We start from the raw sequence: 12,866 nt of genomic DNA, 5'->3' as shown, positions 1-12,866 counted from the left end.
TGCCCGGTATACCCTACACTGATGTTTTTTAAGGTTAAGTGCCACTGCCCGGCATACATTTGCCCGGTATACCCTACACTGATGTTTTTTTAAGGTCAAGTGCCACTTCCCGGTTTATACACGGAATTCTTTTCACGATCTCCCCCCCCCCTCACGCTCCTCCAACACGTATAGAATTGCTGGAACAGCAACCGATAATTGTCAACAGTACTGAGGTACTTGAAAATTTGAAAACTTGACTTGAAAACTTTAAAAACTTGAAACTTGAAAATTTGACTTCCAATGTTGGCCCTAAAATAAGGCGATATTTTGCTAAACTAAAGCTCTCACCAGCAACGTTTTCCCGATATTGAGCTCATTTTCCCCTTTCTAAATTTTTTAAGTCCGTTTGTATTGTGGAATCGTCCTGTCCCTAGTCGCTTGTAGAATATTCTGTCGTTCTCTACGTCTACTCTAATAAATAACAAATCTGACTCCAACTTTTAGTAAAAAATAACATTTTATTCAGATAATAATCACCGATTCCACAATACTTGTACCATAAAATAATCTTTGTGAAACGGCTAATAAATTTAGATACTAATTTAAATAAGTTTATTTTAAATTTCAGCTCATTAAGGTAATAGAATAAAATTGCCAAAAGAAGCAAAATTACAAAAAGAAACAACTCTTTTAGTTTTAAACTCTTAACTTTGAAGACAATCAAAATCAGCATAAAAATTAGAATTAAAAAAAGATATTTCAGGTAAATACCTTCAGGAATACAAATATATTTTGCACGAAAACGATGCGTTTAAGACTTTTATAAATTTTATCCTGATGACAACCAAAAATATAGTGGCATTAATGTAAAAAAACTGTACCGGTTAATAAAAATGCATCGACAACTTATTAGACTGTTCCGTTTTTATTTTACAAAAAGACTTATAGCTCGTATTTGAAATAGTTCATTAAAGTAACAATAATTTCTGATTTAATAACGTTCTCATTTCTGATCGGCTGGTTGATACATTTGATAGATTATCATATTTAGTTAGACATACTCCGAAACTTTTAGCAGTGTCTTCATTGCTTATCTGAAATAAATGGACATTTATCTTGTAAATAAATTCCTCCTGAAGAAGGTAAGTCAAGCGCTAGCAAAAATTAAATAAATCTTTTTCCCTAAAATCACTTTTCAAGGAATATATTCAAATTTTTAAACTTCTTTTTAGAAATGTCAACGAATTCTTTAATAGAATACCGGGTGTAAAATTTTTTTACATTCCACCTTGCGTGATACTCTTTTTTCTTCGTCAATCTGTGTGTACTCAAGTTTTGCGTGGAATATTAATACATTTATGAATATTTATTAAATTCTGAATGATGGCTATTTGATGAACCCTGGTTATACATAAATCTTTATAATGGATTTCAATTACTTCATACATAATTCGTTTCTTCATTGATTTTTGCGATCTTCTTTCATTTTTATTAAAGAATAATAAAAATAATCTCATTTTAATTAATTTTAAAAGAAATTCTGCATCAATGACAAATTTTGTAACTAAGTCGAATCATGTTAAAATGTTTTTTGAAACAGTTTAGAAATGCCCTCCTGCACTTTCATTACTGTATTAAATTAATGAAACAATTTTGCATGTTTGGTTACTTACATATATTTATTTCTCATATGATGAATAATCTAAATAAGATTTTCGATCTGTTTTTTGTGGGAGTGTTCAAAAACGTTATATATCATGTGAGGTGGCGTAAATGTTGTGACAAGCTCTTCAAGGGAAATTCGGGCGTATCACCAGTTTTATTATAACGCAGGAACACGTGACCGTAAATGTCGTCGTGCGCAGTGAAAGGCGCTTCCCTATTATGACCATACTAGAAAATAGTTCATGATAGGGAAGTGCCTCTATCTGCGCATGATGGCATTTCTGGTCATGGGTTTCTAAGGCGATTTTATTCCTGATTATGTGCCCTAACTCGCTTAGAAGTTTGTCGCAATATTTATGCGAAACCATGTGTATAATGCGTTTAAACGTGTACATTTTATTTTTTATTATAACAGTCGTTGAACAGCCGACCTAATTTTATGGGTTTACGACTACTAATGCTCAACTCCGTAGCCTTGTAATTTTGAACCCAATCCAAAAGACAAGGGAACTCCCGGATCGAGTATTGGGAGAAATTTGACTTCGTGGAGGACTTTTTGATGGAGCTAACCCACATTTGCGTTACATGGAGAGGAAGATCAAAGAACCTCCCACGGTTAGCCTAACGGCATCGGGACTCTTACCTATGATCCGTCTACCAGTGAGGATATTTCATGTCAGCACTGTGGTCGATGCAAGCCGGATGTGGAATTCGTATCGACTGGGTTTCGAACCCGGATTGCCTCATTGGAAGGCAAACGCTCCATCCCTTGAGCCATCGCGGCTCAAACTTGTACATTTGGTCCCTGCAGGTGGCCAGACGACCCGCGAAGCGGGTTTGCGACTTTTCACGACTACTGCATAGCATCTCCCTTTACTTCCAGAGATCGTCAGGACCCAGGACCCTCGGACGCGGAAACCACACAGCCGTTACCCAGAAGACGCGTTTGCGGTCCTGCGAACCTTGTACACTTTGATAATACTGCTGCTTAGAAAGAAAGAGCGCAGATTTGAAATCAGCGACGTGAAAATATCCAAGATCCTTTAAAAAGTCGCAACTCATAATTTTAAACATAAACGTTGATATGGTACTCTATACTGTAGTACCAATTATTAGTGACGGCCTTTATCGAGCAATAGCATATATGATACTCAAGTTATAACTCGAGAGGTGTGTGAAGAAGTAGTACAGCACATAATGGAGCTTTGGAATGAGTTTTCTATGTCACGAAAGAAATGGAAATAATTTTAGTATGTCTGCTGCCAATTATGCTTAAATGTTCTGGTTGTTGATGGTTTATGTGATTTTTAATGGCTGCCGGAGAGATTTGATATTATTACTAAAATTTAATACATACTGAGAGCTTTGACAATATCACAGACATCTCTTGAAAATAGTTGAAATTGAAATCAAAGTGCTACACACGGAAATTTTTCCTAAATCTTTTAATTTGAATTAGCAGCTCTTTTAACACGTTGAGCGCAGCGGCAGCCATCGGTGGCTGACACTGGACTTTCCATTTAGGCCGCATCAGCCACCGGTGGCTGACACTGAAATTTCATTTAGGCTGCGTCAACCACCGGTGGCTGACACTAACCTTTCACATAGGCCGCGAAAAANCCGGTGGCTGACACTGACCTTTCACATAGGCCGCGGAAAACAGCTGGCTGACAGCGTATAACATGATATAGAACTATAAAATTTACACTCTTTTATGGAGATGCAGAAAATTTATTCAAAATTTACTTAATTATTGTGATTCTTGGTTTAATAAATTCAATTTACAAGGCTTTTATCCACCACTATTTCTAAACAATTCGTAATAATTCACCAATTTTTTTCAGATAAGTCATGCTAAACCTTTTAAAAACTAGCAAAATCTGTCTAATATTTGCAAATTTAGTTTGTAGTTATTTACCGTTGTGGCCTGGCGGGTAAGGCGCGTAAAATTAGCGTGGTGCTCAACGTGTTAACAACGTTAAAAATTATAACTTTTATAAATTGAAGTATCATTCAGCTCGGAAAAAAAATCATGCGAAAAATGTCGTCAATTTCAGGAGAGAAACCTACTAAAAAGAAAAGATATCTCAAGCGCTAACTTTTCAAAGTTACGAAATTAAGATAAAAATATATTGATCTAAAAAATTTTAAAAAATAAAAAATTTTCAATGGGTATGCTCGAAAAAGTAATCAATAAAATATTGCTTATAACTTAAAAAATTCGAATTTATACAATCTCGGTTAATTTTTTTGTTATCATATTCCTTTTATATAAAATTTATCTTAAAATGTGTGGCATGAATTTCTAATAAAAGTTTTAAAGAAAGTCAATGAAAAGTGGGTGGTTTTCGAATAACAATATTAAACTCAAATAAACTATCGACTTTTCAAAATAAACCACAGACCTTTTTCTAATGACATTCTTTATAAGAAATTTTTACAACACATGCTAAGATGATCTTTATATAAAATTAACGTAATACCTGAAAATTTAACAGCGAATATATAAACTCGATTCTTATAAGTTACATCCAATATTTCGTTCATCATATTAAATTTTGTGCCGACCCGTATGCTTTTTAAAACTTTTTAAATTACTTTATTTCATACTTTTCCGTCTTAGCACCTTATATGGTCATGTGCTAAGACCTAACTAATTCTACAACTTTTAGAATTCATATTATGTAATGCAAATTAGGTCTTAGTATAAATCGCTCCTTATTTTTCCTAGCAACACGTTTTAAAAGCACAACTATAAACAAAATAAACACGTTGTTTCCAATAACTTCAGGAATGCTAATTCGGTGAAATAGTACTAATCCACATGCCATTCCCATTGGTGACTATATAGTAAAAAATAACACATTAAAGAACGTACGATCAAATTTTAAACAGAATCGCTCACAATATTCATATGAGAATGGGTGATAATAAACTTAATATGAAAAAAAAAATCATTTATCGAACATTTTTCCCCAACGGAAAAATTAAAAATTTTAAACGATGTTTCTGATCGAGGGCTGAAATTGCTCTTTGTAGTTAATGTCTGGATTTCAAAACCCTAACACTAACGGTTTTGGTGTTATAAAAGATTCAAAATAGCATTCCGGGACAAGGACACTTTACTGAAAACAACAAAACACAAATGAAAGTTGTGAAATAATGAAACAATGTTGGTAGTTTTAAATCAAGCAAATTGTGAAGGGTTGCAAGTTGCCGTATCTTAGTGCAGTATCTCAAATAAGTTCTAAAGAGCCTATCCGGTTATAAATCTTTACTTCAGAAAATCGCCGACTAGATTACTTCCTTTAAAATTAAATCACAGCCAACTGTTTGAAGACCCTCAAGTAAGTCAGAGTATTTCTTTTAAAGACTTGGAAAAGTATACCACAGCCGAGACCTTTCATCTATATTACATGTATCATATTATGAAGTAAAATTGTCCCAAATCAGAACGGAGCATTGTTACCAATGAGCATGAATGTGTATTATAAGGGCTGAATATCGTTTTTTCATGTATTCTACGAACTACGAATTCCTATAACAAAATTTTATTAATATACACCGCAGGTATGAACATAATCGACACTATTTCAAAATTCCTTTCATTTTAAAGACAAATTCAATAGGAATCAGGAACAAATTCTCGATTGAATTCAATGCACGAAAGTAATTTAAATTAAATTGTATAATTTTATGTTTGAAATATGAAATTTTATAAAATACTAGCTGACCCGGCAAACGTTGTNTTTAACCACTAAAACTGTGACAAGAGATTTTTATATATATAGATAAGCTTGAATAAATAATGTGATAAAAACTTCTTTCTCCCCAAAACTGATAAACCAACCTTTCTCCGTAGCAAACATTTAAAATATACGACTCTGTCAAATTCGGAGTTCAAAATTAGTATTGATTCAGTGGGATTTTAAAATGAATAATTCCAAATATACATAATATTGGTATATTCCTGAAATAAAATAATAATACAAACAGGGAAAAGTTTGGTAAATCAAATAAAGTATTGATTGGGTTGACATATGTAACCTATATAATAAACGACACTATATATTTTTATTATTTAAATACATATAGGAATTAATTTGTTTTCCTGGATATTGGTCTGTAATAGGTGAGACTTTTGCTTTTTTATTAAAATTGTGGCAGAAGTAAAATTTAATGAAGTAATATTTCTGAATTTTTGCTTAATAAAGCTCATTATTTTTATTTGAAAATTTGCGTATTATTTTATAAGTGATATGCTTAACTGTGAAAGCATCTTAAAACAAGTTAGTTTTGCTCGTCTGTAAAAACATAATCTTTTCGTAACTTTTTTAAATAATTTCTTTTTACTAATCATAAATAAATTTTGTATTATTGAAGATCACATACTAAAGTCATGATTGAATTCATTTTTACCAGAATAATGCTCATTTTTCCTCTATCACTGTTACAAAAAGATTGCCCTATATTTTTTTATTTTCTTTTTAAATTGAAATATTAATGAGAGTGTTAGAAAACTAAGATGATTTTGAGAGCATGATAATTTTGTATGACATTTAATGAATTAATACTTTTATTTCTAAATGTTTCACATTATTTATAACCTTCAAAAATTCTAACTCAATTAGAAAAAACTCAGACATTATTTATTATAAGGATTATTTGAAAAGTGTACTATAATTATTCAAATTTTGGTTCAAACATAGCAAAGGGAAATATCAAACTATTTTATTTTCATTTGCATAGTTAATGTAATAACTATTACCAAAAAGAAATAATTATAAACATATCGTATATAATTATAGTAAAATAACTATTGTGAGTTATTATAAATATTGAATTAAAATATATATTAAATTATAATAAATATTGAATTATAATAAATATTTTTTAACACTGCATTTCAACAAATCTTTTTGTACAAAAATACCTTAGAAGTATTACTTTTCATGATAAAATATTTATTTTAGATACCGATGAGAAAAAGTAAAACTGAAGAAATTCTCGCTCTCTTAAACACAATATATATTATCTTTACAGTTATGGATCAAAATTATTATTAAATATCGGGCATTTTTGTATTTTTATATTTGCTTCGATACCAATGAAAAAAAATAATAAAATTGAAGAAATTCTCGCTCTCTTAAACAAAATATATATTATCTTTTCAGTTATGGATCAAAATTATTATTAAATATCGGACATTTTTGCATTTTTATATTTGCTTCGATACCAATGAAAAAAAATGATAAAATTGAAGAAATTCTCGCTCTCTTAAACAAAATAAATATTATCTTTACAGTTATGGATCAAAATTATTATTAAATATCGGGCATTTTTGTATTTTTATATTTGCTTCGATACCAATGAAAAAAAATAATAAAATTGAAGAAATTCTCGCTCTCTTAAACAAAATGTATATTATCTTTACAGTTATGGATCAAAATTATTATTAAATATCGGGCATTTTTGTATTTTTATATTTGCTTCGATACCAATGAAAAAAAGAATAAAATTGAAGAAATTCTCGCTCTCTTAAACAAAATATATATTACCCTTCAAGTTATGAATCAGAATCGATATAAAATATTGGGCAAAAAATTGAAACAAAACTTATTGATTGTAACTTGTGTATTTCTATGCCATCATATGAGAGAGCCTGTTATCAAAAGCTATTTTCCCTTACAAGTGACCTATAAGTCGGGTTTCAGAGATTCCTAACCTAATAAATTAGGTATTTGCTGAAAGTAATTATAAGGTCCAGTAAGTTGAAGATATCTTTTAAATTTATTAGTCGATTTTAATTTTATTTTCTTCGTTGTTTTAAAAAAGTAACGATATATTTGATTGTTTCTAAAACTTAAAACACTATTTTTATTATTGTTATTAAGAAAGGTTATTTCCTTTAACGGTGTTAGTAGAAACTCTTACAACTCAGCCATTTTTGTAAATCGGAATAAAAAGAAAAAAGTTTGTTCCTATGCACTGAGATGAAAAAAGTTTGAATAAAACTACCAGAATATGGTAAAATCTACCGTGTTTCTGGCTTTATGAGATCATTGAAAAGTTCTGTGATTTTTACTGAAACGTTTGGGCAATAATTTTGATAAAATTAAATACAAAATATGGTTTTATAACAGATGATAAATTTGGTAAAGGTGGTAAAAAGGTGACATGATACCTTAGAGCATAGCATAAAAAAATCTGTTCGGTTAAATTTACTTTTAAGTTTTGTGTCTCTTACTAAATGTGTGTAATAAGAACCATAATTTCGAAAATCAAAATTTCCGGTAAACCGTTACCACGTGAACGGAGCAATTACCAATAAATGGTTTATTTATCGTATTTCATGCAGAATTTTTCTTTTTTACCAGAAATGCCATTCCTTCATAGTACGGTAATTTTACAAGAATTTGTTCCTTTACAAATGAAATCATTTTCAATGTTTTTACTATACAAACGTACAAATAACTCTTATTCAAACACACAATTTCGAATTTTGTTGTGAAAAATAATATTTATACTAATTAATAAATTGTTTTAGTAATAAACTAAATTTTGAGCTTTTTGTGGCTTTTAAACTCTTTTCGAAATAAACTAATAAACTATCATGTTTGTTTAGTAATACACTAACTTGTAAATAAGCTTTTTTAGTTTATTTACAATATCTTAATTTGTTAGTTATGGTTAAGATATTGTTAATAAGACTTCAGCAACATATTAGAGGTTTCATTATTTTCAGATTTGGGAGAACGTGTTTTGAAATTTATAATTTTTGCATAATTTTATGCTTTTATACATTAAACAAATGTGTGGCATAATAGGAAAAAAAGGAATTTTTTTTCAAAACGAAAGAAAAAACAAAAATAAAATTTAACAATAGTTATGTTTTTGATTAAAAAAAAGCTGTATTTTCTACCGAAAATTAAAAAATTTCGTAACACGCACTAGCAATAATTATTTTCAAGATTCTAGAATTTAATTTAAGATCAGTAGGCATAAAACTGTTTGCAAAATCATGCATATTTTTTTTATTAAAAACCGACTGATGAACGATTCTTATAATTTGGTACCTACAATTCCGTTTTAACACCAGGTAACTAAACATGGGTCGACTGTCAGTTTCAGACAGTTTTGTTACTAATCCAGATGGTGACCTAACAGTTTATCACTTTTATGTTTTAATAACAATGTTAAGAGTATTTCGGTTGGTGAAATACTCTTACATTTTTATTGAAGAGTATTAGTATTCACGCAACATAGTTTTTGGCATAAATAAAGGAAATATGTACAAAAAAAATGCTTGGAATGCCTATTCCATGAGTTGAATAATTAGATAATGGCTAACTCTGATTTATCTTTATTTAGGTATTTAATTTATTTTTCTTCAACTATGGTTCTCGACAAACGAACAAAGAAAAAACTACTGCATAAATGATTTATTTTATTTTTTTCCAGCCTAGAAAAATGTAAAAATTTTCAACCATTATGCTCTTTTTTTTTAAATTCATGCTTCTTTTGTATTACAAATGTAAAAATGTAATATCATGCAAAAAAAAAAAATTCTAATGAAAGGTGAATTTTATGTATATGTAACCCATTAATAGAGGATGGAATCTTCAAAATATATAATATATGCTTGATAAATAATAAATAATTCGAAATGTTTAGACTGTTTAAAATAAAATATTAATAACATCGCTTTAAGTAATTTGTTTTTAAATCACTTTTCTGCAAACTATTTGATTAGAAAAATAGTTATCCACTCACCGGAGCCGAGAAACCAAAGTGCAAAATGTAAAAATGCTACATATATTCTCATTTTCTGTTAAATTATGAATGCACTTTTTATAATCGTTAAAAATCCAATAAGTCAGCAATACTATTCAGAAAGATGAAACTTGTCACCCACTTTCTTACTGGGAGAAAGTTTTCCTCCCAAAGATGAAAAACACTCACTGAATTCATCAGATCTTTATCCTAAGGGAAAAAGGCACATTGATCTTTATGTATAGCGGTCAGCGCCCTCTCTTGGCGTTTTTATGCAGTAAAGACTGTTGAAGAGTGAGTTGACTTTAGAAGTAGCTCAGGGCTACTTTAGATGAGAGCATTTGTCGAGAACTTAAAAGCTACCAGTTGCGCATATTTCTTTTCTGCGCCTCTGGAAAACTTGAGGTATTGATTTTAACTGTTTTTAGTTATCAGCTAAACTAAAAATGCATAGTTCTAGTTGTCAGAAATAATAAAATAAACTTTTTTCAATTTTATCTCATAAAGAGTAAATTTAATGGACGTTTATAAATTTTGCATTAACTTATTCGTAATTTAGTAATGCAGTTTTACCAAATTCAAAAGATTTAGAATTTAATTTTCATGACAAGTATTAGTTTAGTGGAGAACGGATAATCATTGTTCCCCTGCCGTCTGGTTAATTATAGGAGGTGTTTGTGGTTTTCCTCACCATGTAAGGCAAGTTCGAGTTAGTTTCGCCTTCAAAGTAATCCACGAGGGTGAATTAGTCCTAATCCAGGAGTTCCTTTGTCTTCTGGTTTCGGCACAACATTACAAGGCTAAGGAATTGAACTCTGATGTAACCACGCTTAAAAGCCGTTGTTAAATTTAAATGAGTATTAGTTCGTATATTCGTTTTCAACAATTCATATATATTAACATTGAAACAATGCGTTTCGGGAAGGCATTCATACTTCTATAGATTATACAGGATCAAGGTAAGTAGACAAAAACGGATTTTAGCTTCTGCAAAATTGAATCCATATTCAACAGTGGATAAAAATCAAAGATTTGGTAATTTTCTAATGGTCAGAGATTTACAAATTGTTTGATTGACAAATTTTTTTTTAACATTTCAGCTTTAAGGGAAAAGAGTTGTGGAATTGCCCGGAATGCATTTCAAGAAAAAAAATAAGACAAGTTTTGATACAACATTGCCACAAATCGGAATATAGATGAGAGTTCCAGGCGTTTCATTTGTTCTATGACTTCTGAATGCAATAATTTTCACCCTTTTTCGCTATTCTCTTCATTGTTTCTGTCCACCAACACAATGAGGTGTTTTACAGACAACGCTAAGCACAACAAAATTACACGAGGAGCTCTGTGTTAGAATAACAATTTAGTGAATTTGAGTAAACGAGCGTTAAAGTTTATGCGTTCACTCAGCATGTTTGTCTTTAACATGTTTGTAAAGACGCAACTCTCAAAATTTTTAAGGATCTTTCGTCAAATATAGTTTTGTTTGAAAAGATTAAATAAACATACATTTAAGCACGCATAAACACACATTTAAGCATTTAAACTTACAATCATAGAATAAAATTTTAACAACCTTAATTTATGACAAACTGGTATCAAATATAATCTAACCTTGTTAGTCAAAAAACAGATCAAAACCGATTCAGAGGCTGCGATAGCTCATCTTTCACGGAGTAGACATTTTACCGATATGTATCGCGTTAATTGGCGAAAATTCGATGATTTTCGAATTTAATTCTCTTTATCGATTCGATTTCGATTCTTTTAAGTGAAACTAATCAAGCATTTGCACAAAATGGAAAATAAAAACAGGAACACTTCTCGTGGTTAGTCCAATGCCAATGGAGCTGTAATATGTTTTTACCAAAATATAATTTGCATCCTGTCTATGCTGGTGGCGAGCGAAATAAAGTCAAACTCTCTGTGATTCGTTCAAAAGTGCCTGTCTCCGCTGAGACCTGCAGATTTTTAAGTTGCCATTAGTTTTACTACACTACTGGCTTTTAAAATTGCTACACCAGGAAGGCGACACACTACGAACGTGAAATTTACAGGACGGATAAAACATGTTGTGGTGTGCAAATGATTAGCTTATCAGCCCATTCATGCAAAGCAGGCGGCGGTAGCGACACCTACAATGTATATAAAAGAAGAGATTTAACAGTAAGTTTCTCATACAGAAATTGAATTTGAGCGTTGTTCTTGGGTAAAAAAAATTTTTATACCTCATGTAAGGAGGAGAAATGCCTACCAGCACGTGTCTGAGTTCGATCGAGGTCGAATTGTGGCCTACCGGAATTGCGGTTCATCATACTGAAGTATTGCTGCTCGTGTTGGTCGAGATCCCAGGACTGTTAGCAGAATATAGAATATATGGGTTCATAAAAGTCATATTTCCATACTCCGTGCAGGATCTCAGTGGCCCCCCATCACTAACAGCCGAAAATACGGGCAGGTTATCCATGTGGCCTTAAGAGATCGTACAGCTACGTCACGAACCCTGAGTCAACAAATGGGGTCATTTGCGCGACAACAAGTGTCTGCACGAACAGTTCTATGACGTTTGAAACAGCATGGACTCTCAGAACGGTGACCATGGCTTCGGCTACCCTTGACACTGTATCAGGAGCGCCTCCAATGGTGTGATCAACGATGAACCTGGAGGCAGGAATGGCATGACGTGGTCAATCCAGGTTATGTATACAGCATCATTTTGGCCCATCCGTATTTGACGACATAGTGGATAACGCCCATTGGCAGTTTGCATTCGACATCGTCATACTGGCTCATCACTGGCTCATCACCTACTAGATGCCGTTGGATACACGTCACGATCACCTCTTGTTCGCATTGCCGGCACTTTGAACATCAGCCGTTACATTTCTGATGTGCTAGAGCCAGTTGCTCTGCCTTATCTTCGAGGCCTCCATAACGCTACGTTCCAGCAGGACAATACACGACCGCATGTTGCCCGCACTGTTCTCACTTTCCTTGACACAGAACATGTTCGCCTGTTGTCCTGGCCAGCGCGTTCTCCTGATCTCTCACCAATTGAAAACGTCTGGGCAATGGTTGCCGTATGACTGGCACGCCACCACTCGTCAGTCACTACGGCCGATGATTTGTGGCGCAATGTTGAAGCTGCATGGAATGCTGTACCCGTACATGCTATCCAATCTCTGTTCGACTCGATGCCTCGGAGAATACCTGCTGTTATTACTGCCAGGGGAGGCTGCTCTGAGCACTGATTCCTCAGGATCTATACATCCAAATATCCTAAAAATTTAATCACTTGTTCTTCCAACTATAATATATGTGCCCAATAAATATCATTCTGTTATTTGCATTCCTTCCTGGTGTAGCAATTTTAATGGCCAGTAGTGTAAATATATGAATATGCTTTAACACTTAATATTTTAAGCGTGCTCACTCATCTTAAAGAT

At 32.0% G+C, this 12,866-nt stretch overlaps 1 protein-coding gene across 1 annotated transcript in view; it reads right to left on the bottom strand.

Annotated features, from left to right (window-relative positions):
* Positions 1–9,632, bottom strand: part of LOC107442656 (limbic system-associated membrane protein) — a 54,307-nt gene extending 44,675 nt beyond the window's left edge. The window contains exon 1 of the mRNA XM_071180292.1: positions 9,421–9,632. Coding sequence (XP_071036393.1) covers positions 9,421–9,472 — 52 coding nt within the window. The 5' untranslated portion in view covers positions 9,473–9,632. The remainder of the gene's footprint in view (positions 1–9,420) is intronic.
* Positions 9,633–12,866: the final 3,234 nt, after the last annotated feature.

Source organism: Parasteatoda tepidariorum, chromosome 4, assembly GCF_043381705.1.
Source record: "Parasteatoda tepidariorum isolate YZ-2023 chromosome 4, CAS_Ptep_4.0, whole genome shotgun sequence".
Lineage (NCBI taxonomy): Eukaryota > Metazoa > Arthropoda > Arachnida > Araneae > Theridiidae > Parasteatoda > Parasteatoda tepidariorum.
This window is presented reverse-complemented; position numbering and strand designations above follow the sequence as displayed.